The sequence below is a fragment of the Dermacentor andersoni genome, chromosome 4, assembly GCF_023375885.2.
Source record: "Dermacentor andersoni chromosome 4, qqDerAnde1_hic_scaffold, whole genome shotgun sequence".
In the NCBI taxonomy this organism is placed as follows: domain Eukaryota; kingdom Metazoa; phylum Arthropoda; class Arachnida; order Ixodida; family Ixodidae; genus Dermacentor; species Dermacentor andersoni.
The window spans coordinates 52,426,485-52,446,031 of NC_092817.1; the positions used below are offsets into that span (position 1 = coordinate 52,426,485).

The 19,547-nt window shown below is 46.0% G+C and overlaps 1 protein-coding gene across 7 annotated transcripts in view; it reads right to left on the reverse strand.

Moving 5' to 3' along the window:
• Positions 1-19,547, reverse strand: part of LOC126537162 (cholecystokinin receptor type A-like) — a 204,647-nt gene that overhangs the window by 35,303 nt on the left and 149,797 nt on the right. For 4 of the 7 annotated variants that reach the window (XM_050184337.2, XM_050184331.2, XM_055073757.1 and 1 more), the window contains exons 3-5: positions 15,072-15,329; positions 4,491-4,639; positions 180-534 (exon numbers count right to left, since the gene is read on the reverse strand). In XM_050184337.2, the coding sequence (XP_050040294.1) occupies positions 180-534; positions 4,491-4,639; positions 15,072-15,329 (762 nt within the window). The remainder of the gene's footprint in view (positions 1-179; positions 535-4,490; positions 4,640-15,071; positions 15,330-19,547) is intronic. The other 3 variants (XM_050184336.2, XM_050184335.2, XM_050184332.2) reach the window with 3 other exon arrangements.

The window sequence follows — 19,547 nt, forward strand, 5'->3', positions numbered from 1 at the left end:
GCGACAACGTTCGAACATTGAGCTTAAATACGGGAGCACTTAGGAACTCATGCAAAAAGGAGTTGCCGGTATTCCCACTGTTATGCGCGCGCGCAAAAATAGAAAAAAGAAAGAAGAAGCGAAAAGCCGTCAGAGCAAGAAAGGAGAAGAAGAAAGCTGAAAAGCCGCCAAACACGTACCGCTGGCATTCTTGCCGTTGCTGCAGATGCTGTTGAGCGACACGAAGCGGTCGTGGCTCTTGGTCGACGACCAGCGCCGGCGTCGGCGGCTCGAGGCGCTCGAGCAGGCGAGGACGTTGCGGAACGCCTGCCGGTACTTGTCGTGCATGAAGCAGTACGTGATGGGGTTGCAGCAGGACGACACGTAGGCGAGCAGGTGGACGGCGGCGAAGGCGCCCGCCGGCACACGGCTGTAGGCGGCGTGCGCGTCGAACACGGTCCACGTGTGCAGCACGTACAGCGGCGTCCAGCACACGAAGAACTCCAGCACCAGCACCGACAGCATCCGGATCACGCGCCGCTTCGAGGCCCGGCTCTGCGCGAACGCGCGTCGACGGCGGCGGCAGCCGCGTTAAGCGTGAACCCTACGCGTAGGCGATGCACATAGCCGACATCTATATATACACATCCTGGTGTTACCAGAGCAAAACATAGACGGGACACGAGGCGAGAAGACGACACCACAAGCGCTGCGCTCGTGGTGCGCTTGTGGTGTCGTCTTCTCGTCTCGTGTCCCGTCTACGTTTTGGTGGTGCGCTTGTGATGTCGTCTTCTCGCCTCGTGTCCCGTCTACGTTTTGCGCTGTTAACACTAGGATGGAAAACCAACAAGCTCAAGCTACTAATCTATACACGTGACGTCGTTGGACGTGACCAACGACTCCCCGGGCATTTCTGGAATATCATTGCCTTCCTTGGTTTGCCAATACAAACGGAAGTATTTGCGTTCGCTTTCGTCCCGCCAATCTAATATACTCAAAAATTTTAAGCCGAACATTTGAGCCCGCTTTCGGAACGGATTTCTGCTGGTGAGAAAAACATACGGCTTCTTAAGCGGCGAACGGTGAATCGAAGAACGCCATTATGCGATAATCGTTGGCCTCCGAGATTGTTCCACGTCACCTGTTGCGCAGAGACGCAACAGCGGGCCATACTGTCGGCAGCCATGGCGAGAACGTTGGTTTTCCCCATCAATGCTTCGAGGTATAGTGTTCAGAACTTAGAAACGGCTTAATAAAAGCTTAGCAGCTCTCTGTCACACGTTGCGACATGATGATGTGATCAACAGTGATCGAACGAGGAAATGTCCATGGAGCCAACGTTCTGACAGGGAAACTTGTTTTCGTCTGGCCCCCAGTTGCCATATTCTTGTGTACTTCCGCCTGGAGCTATCACGAGAACGTCAAGCCACAGCCCTCAAGCACTCATATCGATACATTTTCCATTGTTCCAATTCTACGTGCAATGGGTGATGGTTACTTGAGGGAACCGGGAGCCGCTGTATGCGGATGTTACACCGCCAACATATTCCGCCTCGAGCATCACGCACTGTCGGCACCATCTATGTACGCTCTAAGAACAAATGGAGTGGCGGCAATTTACTTTCCCGCTCTAAGTTGTTGTTCCTTGTTTACCTCTATTGTCGAAGGTTTTCGTGCACAGTGACATATTGCATTCTGTCAGGAACGTACTCCATGCGGTGGGATACAATGGCACAGACGAGAGCACAAGCGAACAAACCGCACTTTACTTTCGCCACCCCAACGACGCAACTAAATAGAGTTACATAGCTCAGGCCTATAAATTGCCAAGCCGCTTCCTAACGGCTTATCCACAAACTTAAATCCATTTCATGAATTTGATCATTTATTCTCTCTTGCCTTATGAGAGTCCACGCTGTATCAGTCAATATAGTAAAGCGACAGTTATCACTGTCGAGAGGAGGTTGGCCTTGCGTCTGAAACTAATCTTTTTTTTTTATTTTCGGCCAAATGTCTTTCGAAAATTTTAAAAGCTACTGACAGATCGTTTCAGTTTTGATCTGAAATATTTTAGTTTTGATTACGTCAATTTATATTATGCTCTCATTAAGTGTTCTTTTTTGTTCGTTTTGAGCTACAGTTTTGGGACGGGGGGCCACTTCAGTACCCAAATGTCCCATACTGTAGCAAAAAAAAAAAAAAAAAACGCGCCTGTCGCAGCGATCGTGTCTCCTGTGTCAATCATGTGTCTCAAGAGCCAGTGCCGCGAACACACCACATGAGATTGGCTCCTGCTACTGCGTAAGGCATAGATCATCAAACCTGCTCAGAATAATACTTCAACTGCAGGAGCTATACGAAAGCAAACACTGTCACAGGAACAATGCGCAGAAACTATTCAGTAATGTCTCTATCATATAGCCGCCCGGCCGGCATCTGCATTCTACTTCGAAAGAATGCACTTCCTTTCAACAGCGAACTGATGGAATCGCGAATGCGATCCTGCTCGAAAAGCGCGTCTCTGCGAGCACAACAAAAATGGTCTGTGTAGGTGAACACAATAAGCTTGATACTGCGCAAATCATAAAACTTATAGCAGATTTTACTACTTTGATTTCGCAGCACGTGCCCAATACTGTAAAAAAAGCAGCAATGAAACAGTAGTTTGCCTTCGGCACATGACTTAAAGAGTATAAGTTTTGCTCTGGAAATATGAGTGTCCTTTGTGCGCATTTAAAGAAAAAAGAAAATTGTAATGCGCAGCACAGTAGACACTTCGACCGTGTTACTTCCATTTTGAAGTCATACATATGCTACTGCCTTGTCAAAGGTTAGGTCGAGGCTTATCAGCATTTGTTCCATTAAACCTTGTTTACAACGTGAAACTTACTTCAATGTGGACATAAAGCCGATCGTAACAAAACTGATGGGCATAATCCAGTGTACTCAATGCAAGCAGCGCAATAGCAGCTCTCTGTACTTGGTTGTCTTGCTCGCCCAAACGTGAATATGCTTGTTTCGATATGGCTGAGACACGACTGACTAGTGGTGATACACAAATTCTGGGACCATAGCAAATACTGGAAGAACTCTAAACGTCCATCTCTACAAACTGTGAGCTGGGTTCTATTTCGACGTAGAAAGCACGCCTATCATAGCATGCCAGATGTCTTTTGGATCTTACGTATTAAAAAACGTTCTTGGTTTATCAAAACTAATCGGCCTTGGGCGATATATTGGGGCGATTCCTTTCGTTCACAACCAGCCAATGCTTGTGACAACGTAGGCAGAGCCTTTCACGGACCAACGATGAAGCTCGAAGAGCAAGAGCATTCTCAAAGTTGCTTGCACTATTCCGTCCCATAAGTTAAATCAGTAGACATTTCGATCGAAGTTTTGATTCCAGCACGTGGATTACTACATTTTTCTTTCGCCGTAACTTGGCTTAACACATTTGCCGCACAGCGGGCCGTGCGATACTGTCTGCGCCATCGCGCGAATTTGGAATTTTTTTTTTTTTTTTACAACCTGTGGTTCTGCAGCGCGCATTTAAATCTAAGCACACGCGCGCTTTCGCTTTTCGCCTCCGTCGAAATGCGGCTGCTGCGGCCGGGATGAACCCGAGACCGCGAGCTCCGCAGCGCAACGCCATTGCCACTGGGCTACGCCGCAACGGGTGCCTGTAATCCCCGAGTAAAGTCACCGCAAGTGCCTCCGCGTTAAACTGCGCGCTGAGCACTGCATGTTGCGCAAACTGAACATTCAGGGACAGTGGGAAAGCTCTCGCAGGAAGGTAGACGCCAAGTGATGGAGCAGTGGGCCAACAAAACGAAAACCTGAGGCGGCAAGGCCCAATCCGACTACATTTATTATCTTGCAAGAGTGTGCGCGTGCCACTCGCTGCGCTTGTTTAGCGGCGCATAGCATTTCTCGATGGGCGGTGCACAGGGGGGGGGGGGGGGGGGGGGGGGGCTTTCTTGGTTACGGACCGACGGCCATGTAGGTTCAAACAGTGGTTATGGCCGCATCATGTGTACTTATATGCAAGTTTGCCTCTAGAACAACGTGGGCGACCGGAACTGCGGCAGTTCATCTTATACAAACGGAAATCCAGAAAGCTTGCATTCTGATATAGGATCCAAGGCTGGCCCATTTCTTCGACCAAGATTTACGGAGATAAAACGCCGTCTACGAGTCTGCCGATAGTCGTCGCAGAGAGCCTGACATCTCCATTACGTGGACAACAGCAGCTAAAAGAAGAAAAATAAGAGGCGCCCCCGCGACACCGGGACAATCCCCCTAGGCGTTCTACCCAAGGGCGCAATCCTATTAACTATAAAAAGCTCGCGTATATTGATCTAATCAATACCGGACGCTCTGAAAGGAGGTGTTCGCGTGAAGCAATATGCCCGGCATCGTTTTTGCAAAGCTTCGTATACCTACAAGTATCTACATCCTTCGCACGGTATATATACAAAGGCAAGCGTTTCAAGGCGTTCCGCACTGCCTACCTTGCGGTAGTTTCCCCTGAAGATAAACTGTCTCCTTGGCATTTTTTGGAGCCTGGCTTCCACGTCGGGGGGTGCCATGAGCTGCGGCATGTTGGGGTTAGTGTGGTACTCCTCGTGTACCACGGCCGTCGACATGAGTTCCTCATCTTCTTGAAGGCAAAGAACAGAGGAAAGAGAGAGAGAGAGAAAAGACGAACAATAAATTTCGCTAGTAATGTTCTGTGTTTCTTTTTTATTTTGTCTCAGGCCATGGTATGGCTGACGGCACAGGCATATACAGGCAAGGCAGGCATGATTCATGCTATGATTAGTTGAACATTAGTCATTATCACTGTCACAGCAGTAGCGTGTAGAAGTCCTGATACGAAACTGGCCTTCTCATAACAATTCCGTAACTATACCCCGCTATTTTGCATGGTTCGCTGAAGGTTGAACTTCCGACCGCACGTCGGAGTACTTGCCCAAACTTTAGTCAGGTGCATTCTTTTCACGGAATGCACCGCTGGGTTTCCACTGCGCTGCTGAGCAGTTGCACAGATGCACTATGAGCTCAGGAAATCCGTATTACTTGTCAAGCATGCGAGAGATCAAAACAGCTGCACCACACGGGTGAACAGGGAGTCAAACGGCAATGCCTGCACTCAACCCCTAATCCATACACAGTCCACGTAGCGATTCTATAGAAGTGTTGCGAAATTTATGCGGAATTCTCACAAACACCGATAGATTAATTCGGACGGCATGCAGCGTTATTGAACTGTGCACGGTACCGTTTTCTTATCGAAGGGAGGGAACGTAGAGATAGTCGAACGAGCGAGTCGCTATTGCTTCTTACAGCTCCACAAGGTTTATTGTTGTTTATTCGTTATGGTATGTGCTGTTCCTTGTAATGCTCTCGCGGTGTGTAACTTGCGCGTTCCTTTCGCTGTTTCCGGTCGAAATGATTTTACCGATTAGTGTAGTTTGTTGTCACAATTATATTACATAGTGTGGCGCGATTATGGGGAACAAGTTGGCCGATTAGTTGCGTGAACTCTAGGCCTCCATATCACTAAAAACCTGTCTTGGTAGAAATATATCTAGCATGTTATTAGCAAAGCTAACAGTTTCCTAGGTTCTCTTCGACGGAATTTCCGCCTCGCTCCCGTTCCGTGGAATCTATTACCATCTAAAACACTCGTGCGTTCTAAACTCGAGTACGTTTCACCCATATGGGACCCGTACACTATCTCGCTAACATAGTCCTTAGAATTAGTTCAAAACCGCTCAGCTAGGTTTATCCTCTCTAACTATTATCCCTAACCCAGCGTTTCTAGCATGAAGCAACCGGCTTGACCTTCCTCTCCTTTCTACTAGATGTCGTATTTCCCACTTATGTCTGTTTCATAAAATATGCTACACTAATAATGACATAAAAATGACACTTTTTTCGCCTCCAAGCTATTTGTCAACCCATATTGATCATCGAATGAAAGTTGGGATGCCTCAGCGTAAAAGATGCATACCTCGAACCTTTCATTCTGAAAACAAGTCAAGACTGGATCCGCCTTTCCGCCTCCATCATCGCTATTACAAATCATGATGTGTTCAAGTCGGCTATCTGTGATAATGTGCTACCTCACTAACCATTTTTTTCTTCTTTTTTTTTACTATTGCCACTCCTCTCTAATGCCTGTACGGCGTTGAGAGTAAATAAATGAAATGAAATGAGAAGTTGGTTCAAACCGCGTAGAGAGTGTTTCGCTGCGAGAAGTCGGCATTACTCGTAGCACTGAAATACGATGTCCCATAAAGCTCGAATGCTGTTCTTCTATGCAAAGCCTGAATTTCTGTCGTTAGAAAAAATCAAATGGCAAAGTACAGGTTTTCCTGTGCGAATAAGATAAATTACCTACGACCCCATCTTTTATCCGGCATTCAATTTTCTTTGTCCTAATAACAACCGGTTCCTAAGAGAGGGTTAACATTTCCATAACAGAGTTTGCATGCTTAGAAATCACGAGTGCCGTAAGAGATAGACAGAATTAGGAAATCAGGAACATGAAAATTAAGGCAAGACCACCAAAGCTACCTCAATCCCAATAAAAATGGAGTGTAAATGTCGCGATTGGGCCTTCTTGTGCGAAATAAACGTAGCAGATTGCCAGTGAATTACAAGGAGCAACTGGCCAACTGAACAAGTAACATATTGCGCAAAATGAAAGGGACGGAAAGAAAACCTGAATAGAGCGAAGTGTTCTAGGCCCGTATTCGCAAAGTATTTTTAGGCTGGAACGGTTCGCAAGTGTCAATTCCCAGCCAATCCTGACACAGGCCATTTTATAAGCGAAGGGCACCGGCCAGTGGCAGACAGCAGTTACGAACGAGAAGCTTTGTGAATTCGGCCCCTATGGTGTCTCACTAATGCGCACTGTCTTCTTGTATTTCGCACAGTACGTTACTTGTTCAGTATGAACGAACAATAGTCGGGAACAGAGCACTTCTGAACACATAGGGAAACGTAAGACTTGTCAGTAATGCACATAATTTTTTTTTTTACATGAGAAGTGAGGCGTGGAAGCATCCGATGTTATTGAACGTGGCCGTAAGCATTCGTCAAATCAAGAAATTGATGCACTATCCACTCACGTACGGGGCAGAAACCTGGAGGCTTACGAAAAGGGTTCTACTAAAATTGAGGACGACGCAAGTTTGCTATGGAAAGAAGAATGATGGGTGTAACGTTAAGGGATAAGAAAGGAGCAGATTGGGTAAGGGAACAAACGCGAGTTAATGATATCTCAGTTGAAATCAAGAAAAGAAATTGGCATGGGCAGGACATGGAATGAGGAGGGAAGATAACCGATGGTCATTAAGGGTTACGGACTGGATTCAAAGAGAAGGGAAGCGTAGCAGGGGGCGGCAGAAAGTTATGTGGGCGGATGAGATTAAAAAGTTTGGAGGGACAACATGGCCACAATTAGCACATTACCGGGGTAGTTGGAGGAGTATGGGAGATGCCTTTATCCTGCAGTGGGCGTAGCCAGACTAATGATGATGATGATGATGATGATGATCATGATCATGATGATGATCCACTGCTAAAAACTGGCGGAGCCTTTATTCACAGTGTTTACTCAACTAATCGGTCAGCTTGATGCTCTACAATTACACGACACGATTTAATATATTTGTGATAACAAACTTATTGGTAAAATCATTTAGAACGGAAACAGCTAAAGGAACACGCAAGTTACACAGCGCGAGATCATTACAGAGAACAGAACATACGGGAACGAAAGCATAACAATAAACTTAGTGGAGTCGCAAGAAGAAATTGCGTCTTGCTAGTCCGATAATCTCTACATTGCCTCCGTTACACAATGAAACGTTTCCGTGCACAGTTCAGTAACTGCATGCATTCCCAAATAATTTCGCAGTGTTTGTAAGAATTCTGCATAAATTGCGCAACATTTCTGAAGAATTGCTCCGTTGACTGTGTATAGGTTATGGGGCTGCGTGCGCGAATTTCCATTGGATTCACTGTTCGCCCGCGTAGTGCAGCTGATGGAGGGATGTTTAGATCTCCCGCAAGCTTGGCAAGTGGCGCTTACACGAATTTCCTGAACTCATATTGCATCTGTGGAACTGCTCAGCAGCGCAGTGGAGACCCAGCGAAGCAATCTGCGAAATGACTGCACGGGAGTAAAGTGTGGGCAGGGACCCGGTGTAGGATTCCTGGACACAGGCATTGGAGAGTCTCCGCCACGCTCGTCTAGTCTACCGATATTAAGAGAGTTTCTGCCGTCCAATATAGCCGGCGGTGCTTTAGAACTGCTCGATTTCGAACGCGTGGAAGGCCGATGGATGAGATGTCACTAAACGCTGTAGAACTCTTCGGCATGCCTCGAAGGCGGCCGTTGCAGTGGGTGAGGGAGCGCGTCGCGGGGCCCCCGAGGCGCGCCATTCATTCTCGAACCGGCATTTCCAAAGGCGCACCGACTCGGAAATTCTTCCACCGCTCTACACCAATCACCTGGCAGCATCACTCCTCAAATAATAGTAGGAGCCGCACTTCAATAAGGCGCCTCGGCGATTCCCGTGATTGCGGGATGCGCGATAAACGCATTGCCCGCGCGAGTACCCCCGAGCAAGTGAGCCGAGGATGATAATGAAGAATATGCAGATTTAACGCACATGTCGAAATCTCTGTGAAGCGAAGCTTTAGTGAAGCGGCGAAATGAATGCTTTACTAACGGCTATGCGTCCCGTTTTGTTTAATTTTATCCTGTGCGACGTGTAATCTCGGGCAATGCTTTTTTTTTTAAAGCACGTAATTATACGAAAGGTTGACGCCGGCTACGTTTCTTCAAAGGGCAAGCAATACTAAAATCCACCACGAAGGCCTCACGCAATTTTCATGCCTTATTTTGTGTCATCTAATGCGTCACAGGGGCAAACTCACCCGTTCTCGAGTATTGGTCAAGAATGTGCGCGCACCCCTTGACATATACCGTATGGGTAAAATCAAAGCAAATCAAGTAAATCAGGTAAATGGGCTAAATTTAATTCGCTATTCTATCAACAGGTCGGTGGGCTGGAAAGATACCTGTGAGCCGACATTACGATTTGAAGTTTTATGCAGAGATCAATTTCTTATTAAGCGCAACAGAGGCGCACTTACTTGGACTACTTTTTCAGTCAGCGAAGCAAGGGTGTTACAGGGTGTCCCAGCGAACTTTATCCGAGCAGTTTAAAGAGGGGAAAATAGATTCAGAAAATACGGTGGAAGACCGACGGTGTTCGATGCTAAGACCTGTCTAGCACCGTATAGGTCTTACAATCGTATATTGCATTGTGTTTCTATTATAATTTGTTTCTTCTTTAAATAGCTTGGCTAGCGTTAGGTGGGACACACGGCATAAGCCCGCTTGCTGGTCTCTCACGCGGCGCAGATGTAAACTTCCCATGTATATCCACAAATGTGCCCAACGAGACACGGAACAACGCAGCATGCAGACAGCAGCCATGCCAAACCAGGGAGGATAGGCAAGGAAAGTTTCTTCTTAAAGTTTGCTTCCAAGACTGTTGTACAGCTACAATTTCTGGATAGAGTCAAGGTAATACATGAAGCGGAACAACTCTCATGAACATGTAGGAGAGTGGTGAATGCTAAGGCTATTCTGGAGCAAGGTGCTGTCGAGATCGTATACTTGACAAGAATTAACACAGCTCTGTGAAACTCGATGCGAGTTGAAGCTCGACCTTCCGAAAATCACAGAGCGCAGTTCGGGAAGATCAAGCCGCCTAAACTCTGTGCGCGATAGGACGTATTGCAGTTCGATTTTCTCTTCTTCCTTTTTCTTTTCTTTCCCTTTTTGCTTTCTTTCAAGCGAGTGGACGTGAAGTCCCTTTCGGGACGCAATCGCCAGCCGCCTTGTCTTTCTGTGTGTGAATTTAATTTAATTCGGGGTTTTACGTGGCAAAACCACGGTTTGATTATGAGGCACGCCATAGCGGATTAATTTCGACCACCTGGGATTCCTTGACGCGCCCCCAATTCACAGGACACGGGCGCTTTTGCATTTCGGCTCCATCGAAATGCGGCTGCCGCGGCTGGTATTTGATCCCGCGACCTGGTGCTTAGCAGCGCAACAGCATAGCCACGAGGCCACCGCCGCGGGCTTTTCTGTATGCGTGTACGTGGAGTTTATGTGTGATTGCATGATTAATAATAATAAGGTGCGGTTGTATAACAGAAAGTCCTAAATGAAGTGGGAGTGCGGCGCACCGTGGAGCTTCGCGCGAATATATATTGGTAAATTGAATTCGCATTGCTTTTACCAACGATGCGCACATATTAAAGTGATTCGCGGTAGAAAGCAGGCAAACGATGATTATGATGTTACGGAAAGGAAGAAGCGTACGGCTATTCATAAATAGCTTTTAGTGGCGGAGGAAACCAGCCTGGAGCAGCGAAATAACTCAACTCTTCCTCGTCGTCTCCAAGGCCACCATCAGCGTCCTCTTCTTCCGACATTACTGTGATAATATTAATTATTTACCGAAACAGTCAGACGATCGATCCTAGTGCAAGACTGGAAGTCTGTCGTCCGAGGATTTGATAACCAGTTCGAGCCGCACAAAGATCTGACGCCGCCAATTTATGCGGCGTAATGAATTGCTGCCAATTTCACCCGGAAAACCGAAAGTTATCTGCCGAAAAGCGTAACTGTCACGCCTTTAAGCAGACGATCATAAGGAACACGAATGTATACACGGCTCACCATCTATAGCAAGCATTTAGGAAATGAGAACACGTCTCGATAAAGGCACTCGCTTCATTCTCGCACGACGGTGAGGCGTTAACAGTCGTTTTGCTCATGGTCTTCTCCTAAGGGTTTCAGTTATGCTCTTCGACAGTGAAACTCCATGCAGTTCTCACGTCGAAATTGGCAGGAATACATTACGCTGCAGAAATTCGCGGTGTCAGTTTTCTGCCGATTAGAACAACTGGAACCTGCCATAAACTCATAGGACCAACTTGTACAGGCATACGGAGGCGCTGTTTGCAAGAAGATGGAGGTGGCATGGCTATACGTCTTTCGTTATTGCTTTCTCTTATTTCTTTTTTTTTGCGTTACAAGGCGTCTGATCGCATTGAGAGAAATTGCCACAGCCCGCATCAAATACGGTATCTACTACTACGGGTTAACGTACGTTATAATTCTCTACAGTGTCCATTCAAACAAGCACTAGAAAAGCACTTGGACAATCTTAGCTTACAAATGCCAGTCTCACAAGCAACAAGTACCGCGTCTCCAGTGAAATGCCAGCTGCGCGTGCTTTTTATACGTCGTCACTCTTTCCTCAAGTTTTCTGAGTAACAGTGACCACTCTGGCGTCTGACGTTGTGCAAGATTCAGGCAAACGGCGACAGCAACACGACGAAAGAAATGTTCGATACAAGCTGCCGCTATTTACGAAATGACATTAACGCGAAGCTGGCACGCGAATAAGAGTGGATCTCATCCCTGTGGCAGAAAAACGTCGATTCACGCTAGGGGTCATTGCCGCCCGGGAACCATTGCGGCCAGCCTGCGCCAGAAGCTGCTTCACGCACCCCCCCCCCCATAAGAGAGATAAGAGAGCGTGAAGCCGATACTGCACTCCGCGCTATAGTGAGAATAACGTCGCGAAGCGAGCAATTTGCTGAGGAGGTCGAATGCAACGCGAGCAGGAGAGTCTACAGCGGAGCACTTCTTACGAGTAATAACTTGAGAGTGCCATTTCGCTCAGACAGCTATCCACTCACCCGAAATTAGGTTGCAGACATCGTGCCTACATCGCTCAAAGTGGCTAGGAGGGGTGAACGTACTGTATAGTTAATTCTAACTTGTTCGCGCTTCATTACACTCTATGAGACTGGTTCTTTCTTTCTTTCTTTCTTTCTTTCTTTCTTTCTTTCTTTCTTTCTTTCTTTCCACTTCTGCTTTCTCTATACTCGTTTTCTCATGTCTCATTGTAGACTGGCAAACTGGAAGGTCTCCGGGTCAACGTATGTACCATTATTTCCTTAGTGAAGGCCTGGACTTGATCTCTAAAAAACTGCATAAAACGTTTTCTTCATTTCTGCCATCATTGAACTGTTGACTAACAGTACGATAACGTGTCCTACGATTATTTTGTTTGTATGCGGCATGTAGTCTCGTTTGAATGCGCTGTGCAGCTTGTAGCCACTTTGCGGCACTATCTTGCGCGTTTTAAGTGTGCACGAGCTAAATGTAATCGTACTCTACCTTATCACAGTGTTTATTACTTTTAAAGGCATAGATTTTTGCTGCCTCCATAGCGGCCCATCCGCAATAGACACCTCCATGTCGAGAGCTGCTGTTGATGGATATCCAGTGCAACGAAGTTGCAGCCGGGCTACGAGGGACAGTGGGGATTGCTACGGAGTTTCGATGCGCTGTGATTATAAGATGTACTGTGTGGTGGTATCGTCTGTCATTGTAGCTGGCAGTGGGAGTGCCACTTGTGTCTTGTGTCTGCTCATGTGCCCACATGGTTTCGTGGCATGGGGAATGGCATGGGGACATACCGCAGGTCACACAAAAAAGCTGTCGTTAATATTCACCAACGTCTTTGATGAATTTCTTTATATTACTTTCGTCATTGCAGATAACATACGACTATATCGCGACTTCTGCTCAGACAAGAGAAGAGGCGTACAGTTGGCATCGCCCGTGATCCTTGAATTCAACCGCGGTGTTCGGCATATTCTGCGTAAGGAAGGCAAACATCAACTAGTCACTAGGCAACAAGCTGCACGTACAGTACAAGGCAGTTACAACCACAAGGAAAACACCATCATAGTGTCATTACTACTAAGCGAGCTGCCCGCGCCAGTGGAGCCCTGGACCAAGGGCCCCGCCCTTAGGCAGCCTTTCTTTTTAAGTTATTTTTCCTCTTCTTCAATAAAGTTTTCCAAGCACACACACGCACGTAAACACACACACACACGCACGCAAGCACGCACACCCACCCACCCACACACATTACTGGAAAAATGCGAAGCGAGAGGGAGAGCGACAGTCGTTTGTGCTACCAAAGCATAGCTTCAAGAAACGTGGTGTAGGGCAGTGCTCGGTGCTGTGTGTATAATGAGGAAACTTCCGATGTTACCCCCCCCCCCCCCCCCCATGCCGATTCCATACAGAAAAAAAAAAGGCATCTTTGTCTGGGCATTTTTCTTTTTTTTTCGATAGAGTAAGAAATGAAATGGTGGCTGTAGCATGCAGCTCACTGTACACTGCACAGATAATATAAACTCCGATGCTGAGGCTTATAAATAAGGCACACTATGTACAAAGTAAATATTAATGCACTCGACAGTAACGTGCCTCAAGAAGGGATCACTCACACTTGTTAATGGATGTACATGGTGGACGTCGGGCATGCACGATGCATTAGGTGTACTGGTGTACACACCACATTGGGTGTAGTCGGTCTTTGGACGAATAGAATGGATACGAAATCAAGGGATGCGCAGCCAGAGTAGGCAGGGTATTTGGTCGAGTTACCTAACTTGGGAGCTGGAAGGGTTGTTGGTGTATAGGATGGGTTCCACTCACGCAAAACAAGGGCCACTTGAGGTTTCTGGGAGAGGTCTGCTTTATGCGGGGTGAAGTTAATCATGTTGATAGAGATTATGGTACACTGGAGCTTTGTGTACTAGTGCTAGGTGGTCAATGCGAGGCTACTGTGAATATCCTTTTATCATTGTTTCCATCAAAAAACGCATAGGCGTGGGCGAGCTCCTATTATTTCGCAGCGTTTTGCCGCTTCAAAAATTTGTGTTCACGTTCAAGAACAAAAGAGAGAGACAGAAAAAAAAAAAAACACGGCGGCAACGTACACCCTCGATGAAATAAAATAGGACGACCCATTGCAATGCTCTTTTCACTAGCAACGAAAGTCGCCCCGTGGTACTAATTACATAAGCCCCTCTTAACCTCGCTCCGATTCCTGAAATAACGCTTACTTGGAAGCCAGCTCCTGTAGTATAGCTCTATTTGTGGCTGCGTCGGGGACGAATGTTGCCGACGGTAATCGATAGCGTCTGGGCGCCCCGGAAGTTTGCGCCGTAGTGAAACTTGATGGAAAGAGAACGTGCCGCTCATCAAGTAAGACACTCGATGTCTTATAACGACATTTGTGCCAGGAAGGAAGAGAATCCCAGCGACACCCTGGAGAGCGACGTGCTTGCTTCACACTTCAAAAAAGCAAAATGTGGCCGCACATAGAAACATTTGTTCGTCTCATTTGTCCTGCTTTTTTTACCCTATCATTCTTTATTGTTTTTAATAGCTACTGATGTTGAGAATACCAACTCAGCATGCCAGTTGACAGCATGCCAACATGACATATCAGCTTACCACGCAGGCTTACGCGTACTAGTAGTATTGCTTTTATCGAGAGCATAGTGAAAAACAATGTTCTACGAAGCTCGCTGTCGCTGAGCACTTTGTTATTACTGCGAAGTTAGAGAATCCACGGTGGCCATCTGTAAGCGACTGCATTTTTTTTTTCGTCTGGTTTATAAATGCACAGGGGCAATTCGTTTTGTACTGATTGGAAGTAGTCAGTGTACATTTCGGGTTTTACCGCTGCATAAATGCTGCACAAGCAAACGTGGGAGCTCGGGGCAAATTTCGTTTCCCAGTGTTTTTCTCACTTTCTCAGTTTTCCCGGCTTCTTGTGTCTCTCTTTTTTTTTTGTACAAGTCTATTTCGACAGTTATTGTGAAACACGAGGTTGGGTATCTCTTCTTGTGCGGCGTCACCGAGCATATTCGAAGGAAGACAAAAAAAATTAATTAACTCTTCGAGACTAACGTTGGTTGTGCTTGGAGGGGATTGCTGAACGACTAAAGCTGAACGTACAGCAACGTGCAAATTCGGGGTTGTTTGGCGCATGCCCAATACATGCATGAAAGTTCGGGGACGATGTGAGGATGCCGCCAAGGCGGATGAGTTTGTTATTGTCGGGTTAGTACGGAGAGGGATCTTGCCAGCGAAGCTATATCTGTGCCAGTCTCACTTGAGGGGTGCTGTTCGGTTTCGGGAGCTGGGGCGGCGCAACCCCTGCATCGGCGCGCCAAGGCCCGGTGGACTAGCGAGCAGCAGCACAGCGTACTTTTGTTGTCGATCTTCATGCCGTGGCAGAGGGTGGCGCCGATGCAGCTGTACACGAACGACATGATGACCAGCGGCAGCAGGAAGAGCGTCACGTCCAGGTACACGTTGAACACGCGCTCTGAGGTCACATTGGGCCACACTTCCCGGCATTTCTTGCGCTCTGCATGGGGGAAGAGAAAAAGAAGGAAGGCGCTGTGCGGGAATGGTGGTAGCATTACCGAAAAAGAGGCTATCAAAAATAAGACTTCCCATGCTCCACCGTCTAGTGCTGGTTTCTTAAAAGCTCTTTGCGGGAAGAGAGAGAGAGAGAGACGAAGAGCTAAACAAATAAAACCTAGAAAGTTATGTGCATGCTCCACCTCCTGATGCGTGAAACTTGAAGAAATCCAGTCACCTTAGTAGACTTATGTTTGCGCACTTACCCACTGTATACAGTGCCATCATCCAATCCTCACCTCCTATTCCTTCTCACGTAAGTATCCATGTCGAGTAACAAGCCAGATGTTAAAATCTTAGGCAGATTTCAGGATCTTTTCTTAGTAAAATTTTTAACCTCTGCTTTACCATGTGCAAGAGCACTTCAGCCTCGCAGGCAAAGACCGCTACTATACGCCTTTTACATATGTATGATAAGGTATTTACTTCGAAATTGGCTGAACAAACATATTACAATTGGTAATATGGTTCACTGACCGGCGCCAGAGACATGCATTGGCATTTCGGAACCTGTACAGAGCCCTTTGCACATCTTCGTACAGATATTGTAGTCCTGAAGGTCTGAAAGAACGGCTAGATGCAGACTAGAAAGACTTGAAACGGATCTCTCCTGCCTCAGTTGAGAAACTCCGTAGTGGTGCCCATACCTAAAGCAGGAAAGCCGCCAACAAGTTCTGAAGCTCTCCGGCCAATTTTTCAGACGCCAACGATCTGCAAATTGTTTGAGCGAATGCTGGCTGCTCGGCTCTCGTGGCGGCCCTTAACACAACCGTAAATACCATGCAGCTGAGATCGAATTCAGGCCATCCGTAGGTATGGAAGATGGCCGAGCTATGCTGGCAGATGCATTCCTGCGCGTCTCACTTTACAGTCCCTTGCTGCTCACTGTGGTGGCCACTGACATAGCCAAAGCGCGCGATAATGTAAATCACGGGACCATTCTACGAAACATGGACATGTTCGGCTTTCCACTTCAGGTGAAGGAATTAGCGCTCTCATTCTTAATCCACCGAACATTTTCTGTACGTGTAAACGGGCAGAAATTCGCTTCTTTTACATTAAACCGTGGGCTACCACAAGGCTCTGTTCTGGCACCACTACTATTTAGTATTGCCTTCATGCGTCTAGCGTTTAATATACAGGACGTTGATAATACAAGATTTCTAATTTATGCCGACGACGTCACACTGTCCGCTCACAGAGACCTTGAGGTAAAATGTAAACAACCGCAGAAAAGTTTTCATGTGTTACACGAATACATGCAATCCGCTGGACTCCAGATATAGAGACAGAAATCCAGCTGCATACATGTTGCCAGCAATTGCGTTAAAACTAGCAGCAGTACTAAGACATCTGCTCGCTCATATAAGTTGCCCGTCTCACCCTGGATGACGGAGCAGATTTTAGCAGTATTGCAGCAGAAGGGCTGTTGGTATCATAAATGGAAACAGCATAAGGATAACAGCTATTACTTGGGTCAGTACAAAAGGGTACGCAATAAATCTGTGGTAGTTATGCGCACACGAAAAAAAAGAATACTGTACACGTTTAATTGAAAAGAGCTCCGGTAAGTCTAAAAAACTCTGGGAAATCGTCGATAGTGTTATAGGCAAGCCACACAAACAGACGTTTCCTGACGTGGTTGATCAGAATGTTGTAAACAGCTTTAATTCATATTTTACTACCGTTGGAATTTCTTCAGGTACAAATGTAAATAATACAGATATAAACTCTTTGTTACCAAGCCCACTCTCAAATTCCTTTCGTATGGATGACACTGAACATAACGACATACACTCAACATTAGCAACTATGGATAGTAATAAAGCTGCAGGTACAGATGAAATTACAGTACGTAAGTTAAAAGAAGATATTGATATTCTAGGTCCAATATTATGCCACGTCTTCAATCACTCACTTGAAACCGCCACGTACCCAACGTCGCTAAAAACAGCCCGAGTTGTCCCAATATACAAGGACAGCGATCGCTCAAGTCCTTCTAGTTATCGACCAATATCCGTGCTCAGCGCCATTAATATACTTTTCGAGAAAATCCTTGCGAATCAAATCAATAGCTTTGCACACAAATACAACATAATTTGCCTACAGCAACATGGTTTTTGGCCAAACCATTCAACCTGATCAGCGGTGCAGTCTTTAGCCCACATTATAAATTGTGCTTTAAATAACCACAGACTTGTAGCCGTAGTCTTTCTCGATTTAAAAAAGGCTTTCGATATGGTCGACCATTCCATCCTTTTGTACAAGCAAAAGCACCACGGTTTTCGGGAATGGATTTTCGATTTGTTTTCTAGTTACTTCAATGAACATCATCAGATAGTTGTCATAAATGATGTCTCATCGTCACCACAACGTATTCATACAGGCGTGCCCCAAGGGTCTGTTTTGGGACCCATGCTTTTTTTCTATATACGTTTCCGACCTTCCACGTGTCTTAAAATTTGGAGAAATGCTGATGTATGCAGATGACCCCACAATAATAATTACAGGCAATAGCATCGAGGAAATAAAGTCCAAAGCAAACTTAGATTTGGCAAACGTTTCGAAACGGTTTCCAGCGAACAAGCTTACTTTATATATCAAGAAAAAAAATACTATATTTCACTCTCGTAGAAAACAAGTAGATGCCAACTCTGTAAACATTAGTACTGAAAGTTCTCTACTAGAATATACTCCGTGTTTAGATATCTTGGCGTAATCTTTGATAGACACCTGCACTAGCAAAACCATTTATTAGCAATGGGGGCGAAGGTGGCATCGGGTTGCTATAAACTGCTTCACGCACGTGACTTTTTTGACACAAGTACATTACGTATTTTATATTTCTCCTTTATCCACAGTCATCTCTCATACTGTCTGGAGTCATGGGATGGGCCTACAATAGTTATCTCCAGCCAATCAGAAAATTGCAGAAACGATCATTACGAATCATAACCCAATCTAAACAGGATCACCCCAGCAACCCATTATTCCACGACCTACGCATATTACCCTTCGATACACTACGCCTCCTAAAAACAGCAACTCTCGTAAACAATATCGTAAGAAACAACCACCCCTTCCACATCTCCCTCGTCCATACATCATCGCGTACTACCAGAAATGTATTATTAGCAACTTTATTCTACCGCCCACGCACAACATTTACGGAGAACGACGGCTCTCTTTCATTGGTGTTCAGATATGGAATACTCTTCCACAAGAAATAAAATACGCTCAAAATTTTGCACTAAAGCTAAAAAATTTTTTCAGCGCATGCATTAAACATGTTAAAAGACATCTATCTGCTGTTCGCATCGCATTTATTATTGTAATATAACATGCACGATGTTTTTGAATTGAAGCTACTGTTCCTTGTTATGCTTTCCTTTTGTCATTTGTATTATGTATATATCCCCCTCGTTTTTATTGTGCATATGACGAAGTGTCTGCATTATAGAATTTCATTTCTTGGACCCATAACTAGCCTATGGCTACGGGTCCAAACAGTACTGGACACACGTTTATTGTGTTTTCAAGGATAAATAAAGAATTTGAATTTGAATCTGAATTTGAAACAGGGCAGAAATTCAGTTTGCGATAGCGACTTCCATCTCAAGATTGGCTCATCTCTGATTCCTGAGAATGAAGAGCTGCGGGTTGTTGGCCTGGAAGCTCACCAGTCAGGGTCTAGCTTGAAGTGGATGAAAATTTTAAGCAAGAAATCAGCGGGGACAGTTCACATGATTCGCAGAATTGCGCCACGGAGTGATGGAGCTCGCATTGACGTGACTCGTTCTATCGTGCGCTCTGTCTTAGCATCGCATTATATATCAAGCGCAGTTCCTACGACTGACTGCTCAACAATGGGGCAAACTTGAGGTTATCAACAGAAGTACCATGAGGGCAATTATGACCCTACCTCGTCGAACACCTATGTCAACACGACAAGAGCGCTCATTGAGCAGCGAGAGCACGCAAGACAGCCTAAAAGATGCCACATACTGACAGTCGCTGTCCTTCATTCTTATTTCTACGTAGACTGGGTCATGACCACGAACTTCGACAATCTTCCACCATGATAGTTTACACCGCTAACCAACAACAAGATGACAAAGCTAAACCGGCGGGCTCAAACAACCACAAGAACTGAAACGACCAT